The 27,946-nt window shown below is 39.1% G+C and overlaps 1 protein-coding gene across 3 annotated transcripts; it reads right to left on the reverse strand.

Annotated features, from left to right (window-relative positions):
* Positions 1 to 27,372, reverse strand: SLTM (SAFB like transcription modulator). 3 transcript variants are annotated; one of them, XM_075045393.1, is made up of 21 exons: positions 27,047 to 27,372; positions 26,129 to 26,216; positions 17,156 to 17,229; positions 16,679 to 16,864; positions 16,223 to 16,270; positions 15,176 to 15,203; positions 13,344 to 13,812; positions 12,731 to 12,780; positions 10,627 to 10,745; positions 8,883 to 9,032; positions 8,683 to 8,792; positions 8,515 to 8,594; positions 8,003 to 8,094; positions 7,616 to 7,779; positions 6,370 to 6,544; positions 5,638 to 5,762; positions 3,749 to 3,919; positions 2,553 to 2,867; positions 1,946 to 2,084; positions 1,010 to 1,167; positions 1 to 654 (listed from the first exon to the last, which is right to left on the reverse strand). In XM_075045393.1, the coding sequence occupies exons 1-21, from the start codon at positions 27,239 to 27,241 to the stop codon at positions 546 to 548; spliced, it is 3,045 nt and encodes a 1,014-aa protein (XP_074901494.1). In that variant the 5' UTR covers positions 27,242 to 27,372; the 3' UTR covers positions 1 to 545. The 3 variants fall into 3 exon arrangements, with proteins under 3 accessions (XP_074901494.1, XP_074901492.1, XP_074901493.1); XM_075045391.1 differs by having other exon boundaries at positions 8,434 to 8,594; positions 27,047 to 27,366; XM_075045392.1 differs by having other exon boundaries at positions 8,434 to 8,594; positions 17,165 to 17,229; positions 27,047 to 27,364.
* Positions 27,373 to 27,946: the final 574 nt, after the last annotated feature.

A 27,946-nucleotide genomic window follows, 5' to 3' on the forward strand; every position in this document is an offset into this window, starting at 1 on the left:
TACAGAATATGAAGGTTTATTTCAAAAGAATACATTTGCAAGAATACACATAAATGCACTCAATGTAACAGTACCTTCTGCAAAAATAGGTTACATAATACCCAGTAATGAAAGAAAAATCTTATTTCTCTACAAATTAGAAAGCAGAGATAATAGCCTGGACAACCTTCAAAATGGAGGTTATAGTTGTGTGTGTTGTGATAAGTAGCTAACTTTAAAGCATGACACCACAGAGCTAATGTTGGTAAATCAAACTACTAGCACACAGCTGCAAACTATTCTTTTATACAGGATTAACAAATATTTTGGTTCCAATTTGTTTTTACACAGCTCTAGTGCCTCAGGGAAAATGCTTATCAAAGATACACAAAAACTATCCAAAATTACAACGTAACTATTAAAACGCCTCCAAAATTGAGAGGAAAGTAATCATGTTAAATTAAAAAAATTTAACCAGGACTTCCAGACAAGATTTCCTGTTTTTAATCAGAGAAAGTTTACAAGAGATTTCAATAAGTTATCTTGAAACCAAGCAGCTGTAGGTCTTAGAATCTTCGTGGAGGTCCACCTTTAAATGGCTTAAATCCTGAGCCACTTCCCCTCTGCATGGAATTGCCTGTGATCTGTACAACTCTATTAATTGGTGAAGAGTTACTGGAAACAAAGGTTTTAAAAAAGTGTTAAGTTATGATAAGGTTCTAAACTCTTGGTGTACAGGTAAGAACATTGCTACGACTCATAGCACTCAACTGTTAAACCTGAAGTCTCAAAAGACACGAGAGACTTTGCAAGAAGTCACTTGCTTCTGTGCAGCCCAACAATACTGCCACTAGCACTACAACCATTGTGGAGCCATGTGCTGGCATGGAAACATGGGTTTGTATTTTGTGCAGCAGCAAACCATCCACAGAAAGTAATGCTGCTTGCACTGAGACTACTGTACTGCCTAAGCACAACCAAAGCTTTGAGAGGTCAGTAGGGAACAGAGAGAAAGGAGTAGTTTCGGTACCTTGTATGTGGAGACATCATGCCACCTCCTCCACGGCCATCTCCCATTCTCCTTGTGTCATGATACCCACTTCCTTGAGAACTAGGTCCATGCCATTCTTTTCTTGGTCCAGTTTCACGACTATGGCGTTCAACAACATGTCTGTCCTCATTATAGTGCTAGTAAGAAAGTGATAGTCATTTTCAGAATGAAAGGCATATTTTGTTATCAACAGGAAATGAGCTTTTCAAGAAAGTTAAGCTTACAGCTTATATATATATATAATATAAAAAAGTCAAGCATCTTGTAAGATTTCAGTCCACAGGCAGCTAACCCATGTTTATAAGGGTCCTGTTAAAAATAACTCTAAATAACAAAAAGACACTAATTTGCAATAATGACAGTGTGGGTATGCAGGGAGTGAAGTTCCATGAGCTCGTACTTTACTCCCAATTATGCCCTGATCTCATATAGTCAGACAAGCATGTTCCATATGGCTACAGAAAGAGAAAGACTATTTTTTAAAAATGCTTTGGGATCTAGTAGCATGGAGCAATTTAGTCTGTAGACTTTAAGGACAAATCTTACAGGTTTTTCTCCAGTAGCACATTGCAGATTACAATTACAATGACAAACTGCACTGGAAGTAGCAGGCAGTGTAAGGTTAAAACCCTGAAAACATAGGATGACAACAAATTCTTAAAAGTCCAATCAGCAACTCATTCAGGTATTGTTCTGATCTACCTGAAAGATGCTAATCATAAAAAAACATTGGGTATGTTTTCTGCAATTTCTAGGCTTATTAAAAAACTCAACAAAAAAGAACCTTAAAGAAAACTAACTTGAAAATATCCAGAATGCTTGCTAATGATTTATATGATGCTATATGGTCATTTTTCTAGTGTGATTTTGCATTTTCCAGTCTCTCATGCACACAAACACAAGAAGATGACTCACTTGTCCTCCACCTCTTTCTCCCATCACGCCTCGTTCTCCTTCCCTGCTTCCATACCCAGAAGCACTGCTACGGCTACCAGGAGGTGCACCTCTCACATGTCCAGACACTTCTCTTCCTGATCGATCTGGCCTCTCACCTCTGTAAAAATTGCTTTTATCAAAATTTTGCTTTCAGTATAACAGAATTGGTATCAAATCATAGCACATGTAGACTTTGAAGATTCCTTTTTGTTTCTCAGGTTCCTAGCAACTTGCAGTTAGCTTCTGAGAAATATTCTTTTAGATCTATGTAGCTCTCTAAATAATTAAATCTTACAGGTTATTGGTTTACATCCGCATTCTTGCACAAAAGCCTCCTTACTGTATGTTGCTACACACAATTAAGAATAGACTGCTGGGAGTCAGCATCAACTTTACAGATGAGGTTTAGCATATGTGACAACCTACACACAAACTTTTTTCTAATGCTTTTGGAAAATGACTTTGCCATTCTTTAGGAGGGGGTCTGTTCTCTCTTTACACATCAGTTCTTGAGGAATTGCTACTATGGATAAATTCTGCAAGAATCAGTACCTTCACTAGTTTGTTGGTTAGCCAGCAGATTTACCTGCCATCCCGTTTGTCTGTGTTTATGCTTCCCTCACTCTTCCAATTTGTTTGTCTAGGTGGATTTGAACCAGTCTCTCTTGGATGTCGACCATGTGGTATTTCAGGTCTGTCATGAATTATCACTGTTCTTCTTTCATCTCTGTCTCCTCGCACTTCTCGTCTGTCTGTATCTCGAAGTTCACTTCTTGGCTGTGGTGGTTCATTTCTTCTGGACTCACTGAAGTTCTTAGGATATCTCTCAAACCCTGGCTCTTCCCTTCGTGCTGTTGGGCGAGTCTTTTTTGCTTCACCTTGATTTACAAAACGTTCTCGCCTAAGTTGATAAAGTAGGAAAAAGTAATTTGGTTGTCTCCCATTTTTCCATTTCTCTCCACATGTAAGCACATGCGTGAGTATACAAAAATAGTATTCATCTTTATGTTACATGTTTATTACTATCTATGTGGTATATAACTCAAAGATCCTTCCCACCCCAAATTATATTTATTTCTACAATTGTCATTTTGAGCTGAAGTTCTTGCAGCCAGTTTAACATTTCTTTATGCATTTATCTGTTCTCATTTTGGTCAGCTGAATTTAAGCAATTGTAGGGCCTCCTTTTTGCCTAATATGAAGCAGACAGAATGCTAGATTTCTCGAGTTGGCTAGAAAATACAATTCTAATCCATTGCAGCATAAAAGCAGAAGTCCAGAAGCTACAATTATGTGCTCTTAACTTTGTAACTGGTTATTGGAGATGTTTAATGGAAACACGAAGTTGGGCCTGGAACCAGCATTTACTGCACAGCTGCATGGATCCTCATAAATACGACTCGTGCAAGTAATGCTCTCAACTCTCATTAAATCCATTGCTTTTAGCCTTGCTTCTTAAGGAGCCAAGTTACCAAGTAGGACAGATCTAATCCATCGGAACCCACTTATGACTAGGTGAAAGAGGAATAATCGCAAAAATTCTTTTGAAACTTCACCCAAAAAAGAACACCAGGCAGCTAATCTAAAGTCCTCAGAGAAAAGCTGACTAGATTCCATGATATAAATGGCCGGTCCTGAAGATACAAGATATTTTAGGACACCATTGCGATTCTGCATCAAAACTGTATAAAGCCTTTAGTACCATTTTAAATTTTGAACAGTTAAGAGTGAAATACACAGAGGTGTTAGCAAGCAAATACCTGCCCTATTACCTAAACTTACCTATCAAAAGAAGATGATGGAACAGAAGAACCTTCAGGATATCGCCCTCGTTCTCTGTGATCAAAATCATTAAACCTGTTCTGCTGGCGACTGTAATCTGAACCGTGACTAAAACGTGCATCTGTATCAAGAGCCATCTTCTTATTCTCATTCCAGTAAGGATCATCTCTCCTTTAAGCAAAGCAAATGAACCCTCAGTTACATGTATCCAAATCAAGGCCTAATATACTGAGAAATGAGTCAGTTGTCTGTTTTAAAAACGCTCATTTAACCTTTGGAAAGCCACTAAAAAGGTAGACTCTTTAAATAGTAGTGAACAAAATAATTTAAGAAAAAAAACCCCTAAGACACCCCTCTGTTTGAAGTTGTCCTGGTTTCAGCTGGGATAGAGTTAACTGTCTTCCTAGTAGCTGGTACAGTGCTATGTTTTGAGTTCACTATGAGAAGAATGTTGATAACACTCATGTTTTCAGTTGTTGCTAAGTAATGTTTAGACTATAGTCAAGGATTTTTCAGCTTCTCATGCCCAGCCAGCGAGAAAGCTGGAGGGGCAGAAGAAGTTAGCACAGGACACAGCCAGGACACCTGACCCAAACTGGCCAACAGGGTATTCCATACCATGTGGCGTCCCATCTAGTATAGGAACTGGGAAGTGGGGGCGGGGAATCGCCGCTCAGGGACTAGCTGGGTGTCGGTCGGCAGGTGGTGAGCAATTGCCCTGCGCATCATTTGTACATTCCAATCCTTCTATTACTACTGTTGTCATTTTATTAGTGTTATCATTATCATTATTGGTTTCTTCTTTTCTGTTCTATTAAACCGTTCTTATCTCAACCCAGGAGTTTTACTTCTTTTTCCCGATTTTCTCCCCCATCCCACTGGATGGGGGGGAGTGAGTGAGCGGCTGCGTGGTGCTTAGTTGCTGGCTGGGGTTAAACCATGACAGAAGTGCAAATTAAAGAAATAAAATAGCAATAAAATATGTAATAAAAATCTAAGCAATAGTATACCGTGTTGGGCAGTTTAAAAGAAAAAACAAAACCCCAACAAAAACATCACTGTAGCAAGATTTTGCCTTTAAAGTAGCCTTCTAGGGAAAAAAAAAAAATTGCCCTCTAGGGGAAAAAAAAAAACCCACAACAAAAAAACCCCACCCCCAAAACAACCACCCACAAATCAGAACAGCTTTCTCAGGAAAGAATACTGTAGGAAACATCACAGCCTTGCTTACTAGAAACATTCAGGTACAGAGTCTCTATGATAAGAATATGAGGTACTCAAGTGTATCATCCATACCCTTGAAAAATGAAGCTGTCTTTATTCCTCTGGTGAAGAAATATTAGTGTTCTGCTACTGTATCTACCATGACAACTTACATTTACCTTCCATTGTACCACTGATATTTCAATTTTATGGCTAAGGTCTCAGTCCTATTCTTATAATCAAATAAGGATCAAAGCGAGGTCAATTCATGTGGCTCAAACAGCAAATAACAGATGTCATCAGCTTCAGTAAAAATTAAAAGCAATCACATTGACTTCCTGAACCATCCATTTACCAGAAATGTGAATTCTTAACAAAGTAGAAGCTTGAAATTTCAACCATTGAGGCAGAAGAACAACTTTTCTCAGCAAATGCACTGAATTGTGTTACGCTCTTTTCATACAGTAAGAATTAATTCAGGGGATGCTTCTCTTATTTCAAAACTCTCTCCTACACATAAGGTGTGTTTCACACACTGGGCATAAACTGATGTCAAAAACAAATACCAGAAATCCAGTTCTTCTGTGAAGACTTAAGGTACAAATGCATTTTCAAGTCTGACACAGGGCTGGTAGCTGTTTCTTTTTACTAAGTGCTGTAAAACAATGGTTTGAGAATTAGATTACCTGTGATCTACATCACGTGGACGTTTCAAAGAATTCCTCTTTTCCTGTTCATAACGAAGTTGCTGCTGTTGTCGACGAAGTTCCTCCCTTTCACGAGCAATACGCTCTGCTTCTTTTCGACGTTCCTACCACGAAAGGGAAGGGTGAATAAACACAACAAACAAAATAGCTCTTGATTAGAGATACCTATAGAAGAGTTAGCAAGTATACGGAATTAATACTTGATCGTTTTCTATTAAAGGCTATCTGACGTAATTAATCCTTGGATAGCAGCTCAGATTAAAGAGTATAAGGAATACTTGTCTAAAAAAAGTAGACAACAGATCTGGAGAAGCTATTGCCTGTTAGAAATATCTTCGGGTAATTTCTTGTATTGCTACTGTATTTGCTACCCAGAAACACATCTCACTAAGTTTGCAGTGACATTCTCTAGGAAAAAATCTCATAAAATAATGGAAGACTAGTATGGGCAATATGATCTGCTGTACTTCAGTTTTAGAGACAGACACATATAGCCACCGCATAAACCAGTAGCAACAATTTGCTGTCAAATTACTCATAAGTCAAGCAAACAAGATAAAAGATTACTGTTGTTGTTACATAATCCACAATGTACGTTTGGTTGGTTCTTTTATGGGCTGGGTGGGCAAAGAGAAAAATTCACCTTAAGTGCAAACTGGGTTATACTCCAAAATGATATTGCACTACAGTCCAAAATATAAATGTGCATACCTGTTCAATACGAACACGCTCTCTTTCCAAACGCTCCCGTTCCATTCTTTCCCTCTCTAGTTTTTGCCTTTCAATTTCTAATCGTTCCCTTTCTCTCTGCAAGCATTCTTCTCGTTCATGCATTATTCGTATGCGTTCTCTCTCACGACGCTCCCTCTCAGCAATTTCTCTTCGCCTAAAGGGGGGGAAAAAAAAAAAAAAAAAAAAAAGAGGTAGCAGAAACTCATCTGAAAAATTTTCTCATCCAAAACTAACATCACCTTAGGCATAGACATTAAAAACAAACTATTGAGAGTAAGCTCTTGACAGAAGTCCTGGTATCAGAAGTCTATACTTTTAGCCCCAAGTAGCCAAACTAGATTTAGCATACTCTACGCCATTTAAGCAGACAACAGATACTAGGAAAAGTTATATCAAGAATCATCAGTTTTGACGTATTTTATGCTGTACTCGTATTTCTATGGTGTCTCTGGCAGACAATAACAACAAAGAATATGATTTGAATCTTAAAAATAAATGCTATTTTAGCTCTTGGCCTCTTCAAGCTAACAAAACATTTATTTATTGGTTTTTGTCCAAAAATAAGACAGAATAACATGATCATTCCGACTTGCATAGGTTAGGTATACTTGTCAACAGCTTCATTTTGCTTTCGTCTTCCCACCCCCTATAGTATAGCTTACAAGAAGCAGGAAAGGCATTTTCTCCTTTAAGCTTTACGCTTGCTGGGAATTCCTTTGTTTAGGGAAATCCAGCTAACAACCCAAGTCATTTAACTATCCTTTGCAAACTTTTGGCCATATGAAAAGAGTAGAATAGAATAGTGTAGCCATTTAGACCTTTTATTTAAAGGGACAACATTGTATTATGCTTGATTTGTCATTTAGTTATACAACAGTTCCCTGTTTAAAAACAAACCAACCAACCAACCCCAAACACTATTTTTGGCCGCATCTCCTAGCCAACTTCTCATCTTTTCAAAAAGAGAACTGGCATGCAGTAACACTTATGAGATACAACCCCCCCCATAACAAACACTAAGCTAAGTGTGTACATACATGGCTATTAAAAGATCAAACAAAAATTTTGGAGTCTTTCAATTCACATGAAGATACTGTTAGGTAGAGTCCCAGACTTTAACATCTGAGTAAAAGGCTTGACAGAATGCATTCTGATTAGATTTCTAAATATAGTATCTGATCAATTAATGTATAAAATAGCCTTTATCAAAAAGTTGAATTACTACCTTCGGAGTTCAACAGCTCGTCGTATTCTTTCCAATCGAACCATGTGTTCTCGCAATCTCTGTTCCTTCATCTTTTCAAAAGGCAAGATATCCTTTCTACCCCTGTATTCCCTGAATTTCACTTTATCTTGAATAATACGCTCTTTGTTCCTCAATATCTGTGGCTATAGATAGAGATTACAATGGTTATTTCAGAAGTCTCATTCATTTAGGGAGATTTCTGGATGCTATGTTCAAGTATAATTAACTACTTAGCTATCCCAAAGCATACAAAGCTTCTATCTAAGCTTAACAGTTTGTGACAGTTTATTGACTCTTCAGTGAAAATATCAACTGTAAGGTAGTATCAAACCAGGTAAGGATTACATCAAATCTATAGATACTTACTTTATCAAACCTTCCCCTTCTAACTGTCCTAGTGTGGCCTTGATCTCCTTTTGTTTGGTCTAAAACTACAACTTGACCTGGGCTTTTACCACCTAGTGAAGGGGGGAGAAAAAAAAAGAAAAAGAAAAAAAAAGAAAAAAGGTTTAAAACACACACACATCCCTGTTTGCCTATTACAGATTTTCCTTAGTGATATTTCTAAATCTCTAAATTGAACTGTTACTGGTAGAAGCATACCAGCACGTCTCTGTAATTAAGTAGTAATATAAAACATGGAAGCTTTTACATCAGCTCTAAAGTAATATATGTTACTGGAGTCTAAAAAAAGAACAGATGTTTAATTGTCTGGTTTCCAGTAAGAGCAAGAACATGCCCCCAAAACAAGTCAGACACACAGATTCAACAGGAGGAAACATGGCTATATTGCATACTTATTCTTTTCTTTTCTTCAGTTTTTTTAGTGGATTCTTGATTAGGGCCACTTGCTCCATTATCACTCTTCTCATCTTTACCTTCTGTTTTCTTGGCTTCTTTACTTTCTTTTTTTTCAGATTTCTCAGATTTCTTTTCTTCTTTTTTGGTTGATGGAGTTCTTGTTAGGAAAGAAACACACAAATGCAATGAGGAGAATTCAACTTAAAGGATTTTCGTGACTTCAGAAGACATGTGAAATTTCTTACTTGCTGGCTTTATCACTTGATGCAGTCTTTTTATCTCCCACGCTTCTACCTGAACCAGATTTCTCATCACTTTCCTTCTTCAACTCCTTTTTGGAGGGATCGCCTTTCACCTATATTTTTTTCCAAAAGCAAATGGGTTAATACAGATTCTTGCATAAGATGGTCTATTTTTGGAAAAATTTTCATTTTATTAAACCTACTTTCTCAACAGAAATTTGTTGTCCATGCAGCTCTGTTCGATGTAGGTGTGCAATACACCTAGCCACTTCTGTACTAGAAGACATAGTTACTATGCCGTAACATTTTGCTCCTGGGCTTCGTGCATTTGTGACCACCTTTGCACCAAGTACCTACATAAACAGGTAAAATTTAGGTTTTGAGAGAGACATTTCTAGTAAGGAAGCAATGGTATTCCAATAATATTTTTACCCTAGTATATAAAACCCCAAACAAACAAAACCACTCCAACAGCAACAAAAACCCCACCCCACTAGAAAGACTGACACTCCAAGTTTTCAAAAAGCATGTAATTCCACAGGAAGTTGCAGCTTTGAGAACTTTATCCCAACTTTCACATCAAGCCATATTAATGCTTACGTCCTGTTTTGACCAGTCACATTATCTAAATGATTCTTTTGACAGTTACTGTCAAAATTCGTTCACAGAAACACCACTGATCTGAATTTGACAGTTCATCTCTGACAGATGAACCCCCACAAAAAAGCCAGCAGCTGCCAATTAATGGCAGGAAGGTATACGCAGTATTATGTGGTAACTTAATAAGGGAGCCAATGTGTCAATTAAGCAATTTTAGCAACCAGCTCTCTGACACCTGCTTCTTGAGAAAGCATTAAGCTTTGTGTTCCTGCTCCTTGCTAAAATTTCTGTAACTACTAGGTCCAGTCTTCTTGATATAGTCATGCTCTAATGCAACATTTTTATCTTTCTAGCAGCTTGTAATGGTACAGTCATTTAAAAATCAAATATTTCCCTATTAATTTAAAACTGGGAAGCTAAGTAAATACAGGTACCGAGCATCTTTACAGCAAAAACAGCCAAAGAATTGGAAGTTTTAACAAAATATACTCTCAGGTTTCAACACTTGTGAAGGCATTAAATAAAATCACCTGCTAAATTCATAAGAAAAATCAGATATCCAATAATCAGTACACATACTTGATATTCACAGTGCTAAGGTTCTAACTAGTTCCCAAGATGCAATAATTTCATAACTGCACAGGCTAATACAAACACTATGAATTCACATAGTTATCAGCAACGCCTCTGAGAAAATGAGAACAACTGCAACAAAAACTGTTTTCAGAAGACTGCTTAGCTTATATGGATTCTGCATTGTTCTATGGAATTTGTATGTTAAATTAACTCAAAATCCAGGAAAACAGACTTAGTTTAAGCAGCCTGTAAAAAAAAAATCACCAAGTCATTAAAAGTCCCTGAAAGAACAGACATTAACTGTCACTATTTTTTACCTATTTTTCCCCATTCATAAGCCCTCAGAACACATTTTAAAAACAACTCTCCCAAAGCAGCATGTTCTATGAAGACTGTTTGTATTACAATTTTACTGGTTAGCGCATTATCTTACACTCATGGTTAAATACAGTTGCTGCAAGAGAACATTATTTAATTTAAAAAAACACTTTTTCAAGCCAGTCCTGACCAGTCATATTTGTAACCTTTCTATTGCCTCTATCTTACCTCAACAGGAAAAAAAAAATTCTTAGAAAATTAACATACGGTTCTTCCTGTATGCACGCACTCTTACTTTACATGCTGAAAGTATTGGGTTTTTTTTAGATAACACTGGTCAGACATTTAATCTCAGACTTTTACTTAAATCAAGTATTACTCAATTTCTGTAACTGAATTGAGGAGGGGGAGGAGACACACACAACACACATGGTATCACACCCCATGAAATACCTTTCCATATTTGCCAAAGAGATTTTTCAAGTCAGCAGCTTTTGTGTTGGAAGACAGTCCGCTAACCCACAGGTTTCTAGTCGAACTTCCACTGCTACCACTAACACTGCTTGCACTTCCTGAAACAAGTTTTACAAAACAGCCAAAAAATTAAGGAGACAAAGGTACCATAAATATTGAACTAAACTCTTGCTGAAAAGAGAAACTTAGCCTGTTACCTTTAAGTAACTGTTTATCCGGTTACCTTTCTTGAAAAGACTTCTATATAAAAAAAATATATGCCATAAGATTTCATTCATTTAGCCATGTATTGAAACCAACAGCTTGGCTAACTCATACCCAGATGACAGAGCTAGAAGAACCATACAATTCTTTGTTAAAGGCATGCTTTACCCCTCATTTGGGTATGTACATTTAGCTTCAACTTCTGGTTCTTGTCAATAACTTCCATACAAGAAAATTTTTTTTAGCACCCAACATTTGTTCTTCATCAGTACGTCTTTACTCACATTAACAAAGAGATGGCAGAAAGGTAAATAGGGGAGACTTAGTTAATCCTAGCCTCCAGAATAACATGGTTAATTTCCACAACTTCTTGAAGTATCTGCCCTCCATCCAGAGCAGCTTTTTAAAACTACTGCTGGATGTAGAACTGGATGCAACCCACCAAAATGATTTCCCGCATACTAAGGAAAATACTAAAGAAAAGCTGGAGGAACTTTATGTGCTTTAAACACCAACACCTCCCCGTCCCCCCATATATTACCCATTTTTGCAACAACATAGAACTAAGAACTGCAGAGATTCATGTAATCTTATTCCCAGTATCTTTTAGTCTTATATTATTTAGGTCAGCTTGTTGTTGTTTGCTGCTAAATGTATGAACTACTTTTGAGTATGTTAAAACGTAGCCAGTCATACAGGTAAGACCAGAACTGGATCTCCAGCTAAACAGTTGGAAAATCTGGTGGTATACAGTTTTAAAAGGTAATTTAATACATTGAGGAAAAAGGTTAGTTTTCCTTCTTCAACGCATCAAGATGAACCCAGAGCAAAAGGCAACAAACCTCAGTTATTGTCAAACCAGGATTATCTTGATAATCCTAGATATCTTAATAAACTGTGATACAATTAGAATATCATTAAAGAGCCACTATACTGGCTTTGGCTATGTATTTTAAGACAGCCTTATGATAGTTACAGTTATATATGCTACATGAAAGCAGATTTGTTGTATCTTCATTTAATTTCATTGTAAGCATATAACTCCCATGAAAAGACATGCATCTACAGAAAACTGAATTATGTCTGTCACAAAAATTTCTTCTCAAAAATTCATTCATCAGGTAAAGTTCCATTCATCCATTAGTGATATGGAAGAGATTTGTGACAAAGGTTTTTGGCAGAGAGCTAGTAGGCAAAATAGGGAGACACATGAGCTTATACAAATGCATTTGTTCAACAATGAACCATCAGTATAACTGGTGACATTAATGTGCTCTTGAGCTCCGCTCTTTGAATTTGTAAGCATAATACAGCGGTTTATGGTAACAGATGGAAACTCCAAGGTAGACAAACAGGTCCAACTTTAATGCACTAAACAGCCACAAGTGACATTTTGCTAGCTGGCATCTCAGCTCTTATACTTGGTTGAGAGTTCACTTTATTTAAAAATGAGCTAGAATTAAAAACAAGACAAAAAAAATCATTGGCGTTACGTTTAAGTACTTGCAGTTATTTTTCGCTTGTTCTGCGTATAACATCAATCCAAACCGTTGTAAGCTACAGCAGGCTTATCTGAAAATTACACCTTCTCATCAAAACAAAGACTTGGGAAATGTTAAGTGGAATTTGCTCCCCAAAATATTATGAAATAGGAGATTTTCATTGAGTTTTTAGTTTTGATCTTATGAGGAATCTAGCATAAGGAGAAAAAAAAAATATACAGACACATACATATAGCTAACAACTACTGTACTTCTAGCATAATTTACTACAAATGGACAAGTTCAATTATATAAGCCATTTTAGAACGTGGCAAGCAATTTCTCAAACAGGAAAGCATTTAGTTCAAGACAATACTACCCTAATTTGTAATAGTTACCTTTATCATCCTTTGATGTTGTCTTGCTTTCTTTAGATTCCTTAGTAGAGCTAGAGAAGCAAATTAAAAATCAGAAGAAAATTGAAAATACAGAATTTGATAAGTGTTGCATTTTATACTACTAATACTAATAGACAAGTTAACATTTCAAAAAATAAAAATAAAAAAGGGCTAGACTGTATATTTGAACAAATGATTCCCTTATGGATTCTTGCACTGATTTTTCCCCAAGATGCCTGAAGATCTAGATTTTCTGACAACTCTATTCAGTGGATATATGGCAATCTTCTCCAGATTTCAGGACGGGGACTTGACTTCATTTTGTGTTCTTAGAACTGATAGCTGTTCATTACCATCATCACAAGGACATTTAAAAAAATCGTCAATTTGAAAAAAATAAATAAATGCTGACAATTCGACAATGCAATCAGTAGGACATAGTGTCTATACGAAGATCTTGAATTTTAAAAAGTAACTTATGGCGGTCAAAAAATCTATAGGCAGAAGCATAGGATACTAATTATAAGATTCTTGCTGCTACCCCCTTAATGTAGAGTGATCTTATTGAATGCTGGTACTCAGTATCGTAAAGAACTGACATAGAAAAACAAACCTCTTTGCTTGACCAGAGGCCCCAGTAGACGAGGGACCTTTCTTCAAAGTATCCTTTTCTTTGTCTCCAGATTCTGCTTTCTTTGAACTTTCTCTGGCTTCCTTCTTGACGGGATCACCCTTCACGCAGTCTTCCTTCTTACCATCTTTATGGTTCTCTGTCATCTCATAGTCCTTGCTTTCCTTCTCCAGGCTCTGTGAAATGGTATCCTGCCCATCCTTTGGCTTACTTGCTTCAGAATCTGTAATTTTCACATTTTTACCTGTTTCTAGGAGGTCATCACCATCAAAATCCAGAGTGATGGCATCTTCAGCCTGGATTGTAACCGATATGTTATCATCCTCAGCTTCTTTCACAGAGGTGTTAGCTTCCATCTCTTCGTGAGCCGTGTGATCAGCCTCAGCTAGGCTTTCTTCTGAAGGAAGAGGTTTAGATACTTCTTGTGTACCATCACCAGAACCTGCTTTATCTAAGAGGATTTAACAGGAATAAATATGGCAAAACAAGAAGTTTAAACAATTTCATATGCATAAGCTAGAATAGGACCTAGAAAATACAAAGCCAGTTATTAGCACTGATGGAAGGTTAGAAAAAAAAACACAAGGTGTATTAACACAAATATAAATCCTTTACCCAGGATCACTTATTCTTCATGGCAAAACACATTTTCTAGAGACAAATACCAAAACATTAGGAGGGAGAATATGGTTCCATCCTGGAGATACCCGTTCTTCATAAGAATTATCCATTTTCCAGTTTAGGATTTAGCGTTCCAGAAGAAAATAGTTGTTTTGGACGCTCACAGTTTGATTTAATCTGTCTTTGAATCTTCCTGGTTCTAGGACTTCTAACCTTCCCAAATCCGAAAGAATTACAGTCTTGGAGAATTTCAGCCAGTCTTCCACGCTGGTGTTGTCTTCTGCTTTTCCTTTCTAGGCAGTTGTTTGGCAGTCAAGTTAGCTGTACAAGGCTGCTGCAGAACGTGGAGGAGTGAGCTTTAATCCAGAGTTCGTAGACAAATGGTTCTCAGTCTTCATCCACTGGACAGATTTTCCATCTCAGTCCCACATAGGCATCTCCAGCCATATTCTTGGATTTGCGCAGATGAGACACTTCAGCCATGGGGTCCCTCGTAAACATGGAGTCTGTAGTTTTATCCTGTAACTTCACTAATGTGTTTATTCCATCTTGTGTAAAGTGATGGTGTTCCATGTCCTTTCTAGTCCACAATACGTAGAATCCTTAAGACTTCTGTCCAGGAAGTCTGTTTGCCTAAATGCATTACATTCCTTCTATAGTTTCACTAATGAGCACAGCTTAAAAAAAAGTAGCCACTCCACAGGTTTCCAAACACTTGTTTTACCATCCTATATACAGCTGGTATTTCTAAGTGACAGTAAGTCAAGCATATGATGGTCCATACATTTGTTGGGTGCTCAAGTTCAGTGTAAGGGTGTATCGTTTCACTCAATTAAACATCAGTTACTGCAGTGCAAGCTGGAAGCTTCTGCATCAAGACTTACCGTATATTAAAATCAGAGTCCTTCAATACTATGTTTTTTTCTTTAAGAATCATAGTATTACAACTATATTATACATCCACCACAGTAACTGATAAGTACTGCAATCAACTCTTAAGAGTAAAATAACTCTTAGGAGTGAAGTAAACCCACTGACTGCAATGATTCCAGGTGCTGAGCTCAATAAGGAGACAACTGATACTTAGTACTGGAGACAAGACTAGTATTAGTAAAGAGATTGAATATAACAGGAGAAAGTTGCCTGCTCTACCAGACTAAAGACCTCTGAACTCTACTAAACTTTAAACATACCTTTCTCATTTTCTTCATCTTCACCATCCTGCAAGAAAAGGAAGTCAAGACTAAATGTCTCCTACTTTAAAACTTTAAGCAGAACAGCTCATATTTTCCACAGAATTTCTATTGTATGAAGGCAAGTTAGTGAACTGAAAACTCTTTCCAAAGAAAATATGATCTAGAAATCAAGCCTGTGCATCTCCCTTATTAAATCACTGAAGATTTGTACAAAACTTCACTGGTATCTATCTATCCGTAATGCTTGCAGTTCGCAATTGGTTGGAACACACAGCTATTTTCTTTCCCGCCCCCACCCGCCTTAACTCAACAGGACATTTCTAAACTGTCCCATGTCTTGCTAAAGCCTTCAGAATGGATGTCACACTGCTGATTACTACTTTCAATGAAATGCAAGCAATCCATTATTAGCTTTAAAAGCTTAGGACAGAAGTCAGAAACTAGGTAGACTTCCTCCACTAAGTAGTTAAATATGAAACCGTGATTTTAATAGGTTTTTACTTATTTATCATCAGCCTCACTGAGCAAGACATGCTATATGAGATGTCCCTTTTCAGATATCTATTCCGTGTAACTCAGAATTAATTTCTGAACTTAAAGATGTTACAGATGTCAGTATTAACAACAACAAAACCCAACCCCAAACCACCCCCCCCCCAAATACTCTCCAAAGGCAAATGTCTACATTAAAACAGGAGTTTTAAACTCCTGTATAGGCTGTATATACTATGTTAGCATTTGGCATAGCCCTCTGAAGTGTTTTTAAAAGAGTTTGAAACATAATGCTTGCTAAGTCTATGCAAGTCTATGAATACTCCCAAATTGTAGACAGGAATTTGCACTTAAATAGGACATCTTATTTGGAAATAACAATTATCTGCATTATAAAAAAAATATGAATGAAAGCTTCCCATACAGTTTACCTTTACTGTATTACACCATCTGACTCTAAGATGCATGCTGGAACAAAAAGCCAGTCTAAAGTGATCTTTTCCAACTAAATAGACATGAAGATCTGCTTAACAGAACTGATTTGGAACTTACATGGACAGTTGGGAAAGTGTAGTCTTCTATGTCTTGACCTTCATTTTCCTATAAGAACATAAAAGGGACTTACTCGGCAAACTATTTGTAAGACACTTAAAACATTTGGAGAGTCAAGAGATTCAGTTAACTCAGAAAACATTTTAGTTACGTAGATACACACTCAATAAGGTGAACATCAATGGGCAGTTCTCATGACTTGCTGCTACTAGTACCACGGAAAAGGACCTCTTGGGAACTCTGTGTGGACTTGGTAGAATTTTAGCAATCAATGCCACATTTGTTTCAGGACTATTCAAACACAGGTCAAGGAGAACAGAAAGAAAAAAGTACCAAATTATCTTTTTAAAGACAAGCAAGAAACTGAAAAACTAGTTCTGACTTCCTAGTAATACAAACACACACAAAACCTGTGCATTTTGCTGGTAAAAATGCATGTAAAATACAACAAAGTACCTGACTTTCAGAATCCTTTTCTGCATCTTCTGTTGTCTCTGCTGGCTCCAGGTCATGGTATCTTTTCTTTTCTGCAGATGGTAGTTCTTTAGAATTCAAGTTCTCATCTTCAACAGATTCTTTGAAGTCCTTTAATTCATCATTTCCATCTTGATCACTTGCATCTTGAGTCTCCAATTCACTTTCCTTTTGGTGTGAACAACAAATATTTGGCATAACTAAGGGTATTAGCTATATTCTGAAAAATTCACTGCTAGAATCACTGTTTCTGCAAAATACTACATCACATGCATAATAAAAATTCATAGCATATTTAAAAAACCCCACACCTTCACACCCTTAGGCATCACAGCTGTGAACACAGTAAAAACAATGCTCCGAATTTCCACATAAATTAGCGCATAGAAAATGGAACTTTTTTTGGTAAATAAAGCCAAACATTATACTTAAATACAAACTGGGAAAAAATTTACATACTTTTATTACCTTGACAAAGGAATCATCTTCAACTGATGCATCACCAGCTAATTCATCAGCTTCCTGCTTTTTACCTGAAATGATAGGATATGCTAATGACTAGAGCTGCTACGTAGAGCAGACTTTCTTTCAATACTGACTATGTGTTGGGCCTTAGTTTTTTATTCTTGATATGCTCTGGTTTATCTAACTGTTCACTATAATATAACTCTCCCAAAATTGAGTATTTTTAAGGTGAGGAGAAAAAATGTCCACCGAGTGAGCATGAACAATAATGCTATTGCATAAACAAGCAGTTACATCCAAGTTAGTGATTTTAATACCAATCCTACTTTGAGTGATAATGGAATTCAGGAGAACATTAAACTGTATGCTTCTAGAATTACTGGAGTCAACTAGACATTATGACTTAAGACTTTGGAAAGGCTTGCTTAATAGGATAATTAGCATCACAGAGCAATTTAGGGACCTCTAAAGGTCATCTAGTCCACCCAACCTGCTGAAAGTAGAGCTAAGTTCCAAGTGTGGCTGGATTGCTCAGGCTTTTATCTATCTGTGTTTTTGAGTATCCACAAGTATGGCAATTGCAAGCCTCTCCAAGCCACCTTTTTCAGTGCTTTTCGTCACTAGAGGGAACAATGAACAGAAGAACTGAGTCAGGTGAAGCACTGGGGTTTTCTACATATTCTTTACTGCACTAAGGGCATGTTCCATTGAAGAATTCTGTTCTTCCAGCACACACACCCTTTTCTCTAATAGAGATGCCACTGTGGAGATGACTAGACACAGTTCCCTTTGGAACCCACTGCATTTCCTTAATCTTCTGCAAAAACAAGACCAAAGAACACTAGATATAAATATCTCCACACAAACACACACTTTGTAGAGCATTCTGTCTCTCTGGTTCCTTCTATCAAAGATTAGCCTATGCAATGGTTTTCAGTAGCTCAAGGTACAGAAGCAGTTCTGTTAGGAAGCAGCTTTACTACCTTCTACTGAAACAGTGTCAATTCAAGATGCAAATGAGATGGCAGTCATGATGAGCACTTAATGCTTTATTTTTTGACATCACATCTTCCCTCATCCCTGCATCCTCTAATGAATTGCTAAATCAGTTCTATAGATACTCAAAAGGAATAGAAAAGACAAACATAAGCCAAAGTTTGATACAGTATGGACATTTCTGCTACCTGGAATAGTCAATTTTGGTCAACAATTAATTTCCACAGTTTTTAAAACACAGTTCTTAAATTGCATTTCAAATCTGGAAACTGCTCAACTACAGGCCAAGAAGAGAGACTACTGTTTTGATTTTACTTAGATTCCAGTTGGTTTTACTCATTCCACTGAAAGTTGGAACTCTTGACAGTACTCCTATATACAGCATATTGTTGGTTTGAGTTCAGACGCACATTAGTCTCCAGGAAAAGACACATGGCAGAAATTATTTCTACAATTGCAAAACATGAGATCTAAACATTCAGATCTAAATGCATAGAGACCTTGCTGCTGATTTTACTTCATTTAAAACAAACAAAACATTTCTGTTTTATATTGGTAATGCAATAGATTTGTGAGATTTTGGTGCAAAAAGCCAGCAGCACGGTATACTTAAGAAAGCTAGCTTTCCTCAGAAAGAGCAGTGCACTTACACTGGAAAGGACAGTTTTTGATATGCATCACAACTGATACCTGAAAGCAAAACTAACCCAAATTTTGTATTACTATTTTAGCATTCTGTGATAGAATCTACAGCCACAGATATCTTCAATATAAATAAAAAGCAGTGAGAAACAGCAAGGATTTCTACACACATTCAACTGTTTTCTGTTTTACCCCTCTCACATTTCAGTTCTTTAGTTTGTTAAACCTGAAAGACCAACTTTTCCCACATCCCATATCCAGCCAAGCATATATAGAGACAGGCAAACACACACAGCAGATGCTAGACACATTTAGCAACTACCTAGCATATAGCTATTTAAATTCACTCATTTTGCCTGAGGAAATCTGGCAGGTGAACTAGAACTCAGACTTTACAGGGAATAGAAAAAAAAAAAATTGACAAAGCTACCTCAAGTTAGTCTCATCGTTCTGCAATACCAACTAGAAAACTATATTTTATTGACATGTCCTTATCAAGAGGAAGTTATACCTTTCAGTAATGAAGTTGTCCATATCTTTTGTTTGCTGCTAGATTAAGCCAGACAGGAATATATGTTTTCATTAGCCTTTCTTTAATCTACCTGTCTTTGCAGTAAGACCCATTTACTCGGAGTACCAGATGTATTCCAAGGTGTAAGAAAACCTCAACAATGACCTTCACTTTTCAGCTTCAAGTCAGAAAGTGGTAGGAAGTTTGCTTTCCCTCTCAGTTCTGTGTTTTGGGTTACTTTGATCTGGTTAGAGTCACATTGCTCAAAAGTGGCACTTCAAGGTTCTGATACAGATAGTTTTCAGACATTGGTGCAGTAACTTGTCAAAAAGCCAGCGTCCACAAAAATTCCAAACTTTTCCACACTGATACTTATTCACAATGGACTGCTGCAAGGCACACTTGGCTCATAATTTCACACAACTAATCAGATTGCAACAAACACCTTTCAGAAACTGACTGTTTCTGTGAACTTATTCAAGACCAGTATCACTTTGAGGAAAATAACTGGGATTAAAAGGTATGTTAACAATCACAGTCAGAACAGCTGGACCTTCTGCAGACAACAGGCATAGCAAGTCTCAAGTCACACAAGTTGTCAACACATGATAAATTTTCTGTACAGGTTTTTCTGTGCAGTGGCTATTGAAAATGTCAGTGGTGTAAGCAGCACTCACCACAAATCTGGGTGCCTAACACCACAAGTACTAATTTACCTTGGAATGATGGCACTCCTTTATAAGCCATGCTCAGTCCCTTTTCTGGCAATAGCAATTGCTACACACCATAAAATTGCAACAGACTGTTTACATATAGAATGAATAGTCTCCTTAGAAGCAAGCAGAAGATTTAGAAGATCTTTCAAATGTTGGTTTAACATTATGCAGGTTTAGCTTTCATCTCATTTACAAGCCTTACAGTAGCATAAGCTTGCTCTACCTATTCAAGGTCCTCTACATGAGAAATTCAAGCTGAGTGTATAAGAATTATAGAAGAGTGTATTTGGACAAGTCTTAAACAAACTAGACATCTGCATCTCATGCAGAAATAGAGTGACACACTCATCATAAAATTCTGGAAGAATTAGTGTTTGTATTTCTTCTGTTATTCCTGCTGAAACACCCAACAGGGTTCTGTCATACCTGATGACAAAGATTCATCAAAAACCTGGGACAGGAGGCAAAAAGGAAGAAGGGGAAAGAATATCTTTACAATGGAATAAACTCTTTATAGTGTTATTTAGTTAAGAGGTCTGCTGCGATTCAAGTAGTATCATTTGCCACAATATTAACAAAAGTAAATGATCCTGTTACATCTCTGTATTCTTAAATGGTATCATAGGATAACAAGAATATTTAAGTCTTCAACAGTGTCTGCAGAATACTGCTTTTAGTCATTTATGGTTTTTAGAAAGGATGTACTTCGCACAGTCAAATACTCTCTAGAGAATCACTGACTTGCTCATAAGATTTGCCATCATTTGTAATCATATGATTAAACATTCATAACTCTTTCTAGTGCAGCTCATTAGAGACACCACTCACCCCCACCTTAATGAAATTACATAGGAAGTATTTGGCAAGATTACTTCTTCCTATCTGAGGGCACATGGAAGCCTTACCTACAGTTTGTTGTACATCATTTACATCTCACTTCAATAAGGAATGTTATATCATAACTTAAACAATGAAAGCAATTTTCCAATATTGGAACCACCTATGCAAAGTGTTGCTAAGGTTCAGTCTGTACGTTATTTTTCAAGTGTTGATTACAACTTACAATATCTTAAATTTCTATCATCAATACTGAGTTCAGGTATTTTAGCTTAATAATTCCCTCCTGCCAGAGAAAAATTCTTTTCTACACATCATCTACTCATTAACATGCAAGAAGAAAGTCTAGTTTAAAAGGAATGCTCTCTTTACAAATAATTTACATACATCTTTCCTCAAAAGATGGAATGTATTCAATTCTTTATAATGTACTCTATCTTGAGTAAAACACTTGAGAAAGAGTAGGGTATCAACAGTTGGTTTAACCTTGACAGAAATACTTAAAAGTTTGCAGGGATTTATAGAGTGATTGAACACCACTGGTCACATACCTAGAAATAATAAGAAATTATCAAACCTACTTTATGAGTCAATTAAGACAGACATGCCTTGTAACATTAAGAGGCCAAACTAGCGGTGCAACAACACTGTGTGCAAGGGCACAGCCCGCCCCCCCCCCCAAGAACATTTGGAGAAGTCACTTTTCAATCCTTACTATTTTATTCAGCAACTGCAAAGCAGATCAACAGAACCAGCCACTGAGAAGCAGCAACAAAGTAGCTACCTGCTTGCCTTGAAAAATAAAAGAATTTTAAAAAGCAGGTCAACAAAGATCAGGAAGAAGATTCATTTAGAAAATTTATTCTGAAAAAAAATCATTTAGAAAAAATTGAAAACTCAGGTTACTCAAGATTAAAATCAAGGCATTTATACTAGTGCCCTGCAGATCATGTCATGTATGTAACATGGCCATAAGACACCTATTTTCAGTGCAGTTGAGAATCCCTATCTTTCTCCAGCATTGATTTACTGGGCAGGAAAACTGATCTACCTCTGGACAAGCTTGCCACACAGCAGAGTGTTTCAGAAATCAAATCACAGAACTATCGTAACACATGTTAACAACTCAGAAGAAGAAATAATGAACTGACAGTTTGTTAAAATAGTTATTTTAATATTCCTGAAGGACAGATGACATCATGACAGATTATTTCCCCCACTCCACTCTCCTTTTGAAGGCCAACAGTGTACAACTTTATTTTGTTGTTTAAGTAACTAAACAGTTTTAATAAAGAAGTCAAAATTATTTGGGCAATAGTATAAGCCAGCCACTGTCAGCTGTCAGCATTTGATCTCAGAAACAGTATTGTCAAATTGGAAATTCAGTCGGAAACTAGAGGGGTACTTAAGACACGAAGTAATAGGTGTCTAACTGGCCGCAGAAACCTGAAGAGCAGCAAATAAACGTCTTTGCTCACATTAATACTCTGAGGTTTAAACTGATTAGCCTAAAATCTGTTCTTCATCCACACTAATTCCAAAACTTGACAGAAAAGTAACTTTCAATCACCAAGTTATGATGTATCAATATGCTACAATATTCTTTACTACAGATACTTGAAAGGAACGTTCACATCAGAAACATTTGAAAAATATTTCATACTAGCAGTAACTTCCTCTAGATACCAGAATAAGCAGCAGAACGTTCAGACTTGAAAAGAACAGCTTTTTCTAAAAGCTGTAACCTTTTTACAAAAAGAAATTTGTCCATAGATACTAAATTCGAGGGTGGAGAGGCACAGCTGAAGCAATTAAAGATGGAGCACTTGGTATTTGTTCCATCTTCAAGCTTTCAAACTTTAATTGGCAAAACCAGCTGATCTCACCTGCATAACTGTTCTGATTGGCTGTTCTGCAGTTGTTCTTTATCCTGAATATGAAATTAGCTTCTGGAAAAAGTGTTAGATTTTGACTAACTTTGCATACAGGATTGATCAAGGATTCTTGTTGGATTACAGCATCCGTCTGCAAGCATTCTTCAAGCAATGATGCAAAATTCTCCAATTATATACTTTCCCAATGAAGATCCACATGGCTCCCTCTATGTTATCTCAGTTTTGGGCAAGTCAGTAAATGCCCTATTTTAAATATGACTCCTTTTTCATACAACAGCTTATCCTGCAGAACTTGGTAAGGGACACCGGCGAGCTGCTGTTTGTTTTGAGAGAAATAAGGTCTACATTCAAACAGTTTAGTCAAGACCTTATTCTTCTAGTCATGGTGTTTTACAGATTTTCTTCCTATCTCATAGCAAGTTGGCTTTGTATTATCATTGTCAAAAGCTTGTCACAGTCCAACAAAAAAACTGCAGTACATACTCGGTTGATAAATCAATTTATCAGGCCATCACAAAATCCTGTTTTATGAAAGCAAGTCCCACTCTTAGGCTCATTCCTATTCTTCTCCATTTTTGTCAACATACACACAAAAAAAGCAACGAGAAGGAAAACAAATATATCACCACCACCCCCCACACACATACACACTATTCCCCCTCTAATTCAGCCTGCATCAATATTGCAGATCAATGTTTTCTAACAGACAGTGCTAGGGAATTAGACATCTCACTTTTTCCACAGACCTTGAGAGTTGCAATAAAACTGGCTACAAAAGACACTCAGATCTAGAAACGGTAGCCATCTGACATTGCTCATGATTTTTCGGAAGGGAAATCTCCTTCCTCCCTCCCATTCACCTCTGTGGCTGCTGTGAGGAGGTTTATCCATTACTCCCACTCCCTGGCCTTTTCTAAGGCTGTATTTTCTTTGTAAACGAATATCTAATATTCCTACCCTCCTTTGTACAGCAAGAATAGCATGGGGAAAAAAATACCATAGGACTAGTGCCGTTAATTTTACCACTGGACAGCAGTAAAATAATTAAAGACTCATTAGTATTAGTCTGAAGCTGTGGGGCGGGGGGAAAGCAAGCATTAGCAAAAGGCCTAGGGCAATCTGTTGGCAAAATCAGTAAAGGAGGCAACACTACTCATAGTGAAGAGCATGTACAAGCACAAGGAGGATCAAGATAGGTAATTTTAAATGAAAATTTAGTCCTACTGAATTCAGTTGATGGGCACACATCTCTCCCATGCCTTTGAAAGTTACCAATAACACATAAGGGAAAGGATTTTTGAAGCCCTAGATTTCCAACTTTTGAGGGACACTTTCTGGTTACTAGTAACATATTTCAGCAGAAAGCACCAGAGAGGGAGATGACATCAGAATCAGCAGTTAACACAGACAAGGAATAGTTAAAACAAAGAATATATTCTTTCTTACAGTTAGAAGTAAACCAGTAAGATCAAAAAAGATTTTCCCTAGACAAATTAGTGAGTTTTTCTTGTTCCACAATTTAAGATTAATACAGCATGAACCTCTCATGCTTTTGGCACAAAATTTGCTCATAGGACTTTTGTAATCCAAAAAGTAATGAGGAAAAACTCTTGCGCTTGCAAAGTGAGCAGATAACAACTTCATGAAGATTGTATTTTACTTTGAGATTTACCAAGACAGTACATGTCATATGTATGCCTTATGATTCAATTCCACAGAAGAGGTGGCAGGGAACAGCTACTGAAGCCCTCCCTCAGGCAGCAGCATCACTAGCAGGCAAAGTACTTTTGCAGAAGCAAAACAGTATAACTAAACAAGAAGCTGGTTCAAGAACATTATGCACATCATGACATTAGTTTGGAGAACAGGAGGATGAAAAGCAGCAGATAAGAAGTGTTCCTTGCAGAAAACAAGTAGCCATTTAGATCTCTACATGAAAAATCATGGAAGTGTTTCCTTATTTAGCTTCCATGTAGTTTTCTTAAGCGTCAGTTACCTTTTCAGAGTAGGGAATAAAGTAATATCACGGAAGAAAATGAAACCACATTGTGAAACAGTTTATTTCCTTTCACTTTTCTACTGTCAAAAGCGCAGATAAGTTATTCAAACTTTCTAAGCAGATAGATTTTATTATTAAATTCCCCATTTGCAGCACCAGACAAAAGCATGAATAATCACTTCCGCCACAAACCTCAGCCTAAGACAAGCGACAGTGGTATAAGATTGAGCATTTCCAAAACAGGTATCTATAGCACATATATGAACATTCTTAGCATGTGTGTTCAGTGAAGAATGCTAGGCATAAAACAGACATTTCCTTTCCCAGTATAACTTGATTATGGATGCTCCCAGAACAACAGAAAACAAAAATCCAAACAAAAATCTCCCAGAACCCAAACTTACAAAACAAGATTTAAATACTTACGCAAAAGAAAACAGAGCCAGCACAATCACTGCCAAACAGATTGGTATAGAATCTAAATAATTATTTTTCACAACAGAAAAACTAAAATCTCTTAATTAGGCATTTCACAGTAAGCCTTCAGAGCCCATTCAGGAAATCCATATTTATAAGTCCTGTCTTCACTAAAAAGTATGCTAGTAAACCCACACAATACAGCCCTCTTCAGGCATTGACCCCCTACCACATAGTATTACTGCGAGGGTGGTGAGACACGGGAACAGGTTGCCCAGAGAGGTTGCAGATGCCCCATCCCTGGAAGTGTTCAAGGCCAATTTGGATGGGGCTTTGAGCAACCTGGTCTAGTGGAAGGTGTCCCTGCCCATGGCAGGGGGTTGGAACTAGATGATCTTTAAGGTCCCTTCCAACCCAAACCATTCTATGATCACCATACACTCATCACTAGCCTAAATCCAGCACCTTCTCATGGCTAAAGAACCTCTTAGTTCTCCCCTTGCTGTTGCACAGATACTCTTGGACAATACAGAGATACCCATCCCTGGCACCAGAGCCACACAGCAGCTCCTATACCTACTTTCCACCTGTAACACTCCATGTTCAGGATCTCTGTTAACACAGCATATTCCAAAAATCTCACAGATCATCTAACACAGTCTCAGCACATGCAGCACAAGTCTCCAGGATCTGCAGGCAGTACAGCCACTACTTCATAACACATGTCTTAACCCACCCATTTTCCATATATATATCCAGCATCCCTATACATTGCCTATATACATTGACTGAAAACAGATGAGTAAGGCAAAAGATGTCTTACGTGACAGGAGTCGTAAACAGTAAAGTCACAACTGTATCCTAACTACAGGCCACAGTTCCATGCTCCTTCTTTAAGGTGATACATGCAACAAAAACTGCTTAAGAAAGTAATGTATATGAACAGATCTTAACCTTTGCTTTTAGTTGGTTTCTTGGTGGGTGTGTCAGCTGAAACAGTTATTTCAATATTATCTGGATCGCCTCCTTCCTCTTCAATAGCCTAAATGAGACAAAAAAATAAAATTTTTAGCAGATTTCAGTGGGAAGCTAGACAATTTGACATCAGTAGAAGTCAGCGAGCCAAACAATCGTTTTTGTCCATCTCAAAAATATTTTATAAAACACTTTGGGTTAAACCTTTCGCTTACAGCTGAAGGAGAGGGGGGGAATAATGCTAATGACAATGGCAAGACTTTAAGCTGTTAAAATGACGTTTTTAAAGTACAGCTTGTCAAGGATCAGCACATTTCTCACTGGAAACATAACACTAGCAGGCCACTACGACGTCCAGGATGACATTAAGGGCAGCACAGAAACCGGAGGCAGGGAAGCACAGCAACCCTACAGCGACAACCGGCCCCGGGGCTCACCCCGGCGGCCGCCCGACCAGCTCCAGCTCCAGCGCCCGGGGCGGCAGGAGGGCCGCAAGGCCGCAGGGCGAGCTCCGCCGGCCGGCCGGGGCTCCGCCAGCTGGGACACCGAGCCCGCCCCGGGCTCCGCCAGCTGGGACACCGAGCCCGGCCCGGCCCGGCCGCCGCCCCACAGCCCGGTGCCCGAGAGGGGCGTGCCGCCCTGCCGGGGCCACGCGCCGCCGCCGGCTCTGCCCGGTCACGGCAGACCCTCGCCCCTCCGCCGACACCAGCGGCGGCGCGGGGAGAGGTCCCGGTCCCGGTCCCGCCCCCCACACCGGGGGCAGCCGGCGGGGCCGCGAGGGCCCCGCCCCCCGGAGCCGGGCGGCCAGCGGCGGCGGACCGGGCCCCTCGACGGGTCGGGTCGGGCCGGGTCGGGCAGGTCCGAGCCGGCCCCCGCGGCCTTGTGCCGGCCCCTCACCTGCTTGAGCCGGGAGATGAGCACGGTCTTCACCCCGGTGATGTCCAGGTTGCGCCGCTTCAGTTCCGACTTGAGGTCGATGACCCGCAGGTCGGTGATCTTCTTGCTCTCGGTGGGGGGCAGCGCCACCGCCGCCGGCGCGGCGGGTGCCGCGGGAGCCCCCGCGGCGGCAGGAGACGGGGCGGCGGCGGCCATTTTAGAGCGACTGAGCGCGGCAGCTGCACGCACAATGAAACCCCCCCGCCCGGCCGGGCCGCCGAGTACCCGGATGGAGGCCGCGGCCGACCTGGAGGCGCGGCGCAGGCGCGCTGCGGCTCACCTGGTCCCGGGACCTCCCCGCGAGAGGTTGGCGGCGGGCGGGCCGGCCGGCCGGCCGGGCGGGCGGGGGGGTGCCGCTGCTGCCGCCGAGCTGCGCTTCGGCCCCGCGGAGCCCGCCCAGGAAGGACGGGCCGGGGCTTGGCGCGGCTTGGGGCTGGGCTCTTGCTTCTGCAGGGAGCGGCGCCGAGAGCCATGAGGTGCCCCGGGGCGGTGCGGGCGGCGGCGGCGGGGCCGGGCCGGGCCTGGCGGGAGGCGCGGGCCTGGGCCTCGGCTGAGGCGGGGAGGTGTCGCCGGCTCCTGGCCTGGGACCGGCCCGAGGAAAGCAGCACGCTAACCCTGATCCTGTGGGCTCGTCTTTCGCTGGTTTCCCTTCAGAGCTTGTGTTTCAAGACTTTCTCTTTATGCACCTGTGGGCCTGTTCAGGAGAAAAATAACGTTTCATAAGTGTGCGGTGATTGCATGTGTGTGGTGGCGCAGCCGTGTGTAGTGAGTTTGATCGAGTGCGAACGGTGTAAGGTTCCAGCGGGGCCGTAATGGAGCTGGGAGCAGCCGCTCGGCCCCCCCCCCGGCCGCGCTGAAGGG

The sequence above is a fragment of the Buteo buteo genome, chromosome 13, assembly GCF_964188355.1.
Source record: "Buteo buteo chromosome 13, bButBut1.hap1.1, whole genome shotgun sequence".
Lineage (NCBI taxonomy): Eukaryota > Metazoa > Chordata > Aves > Accipitriformes > Accipitridae > Buteo > Buteo buteo.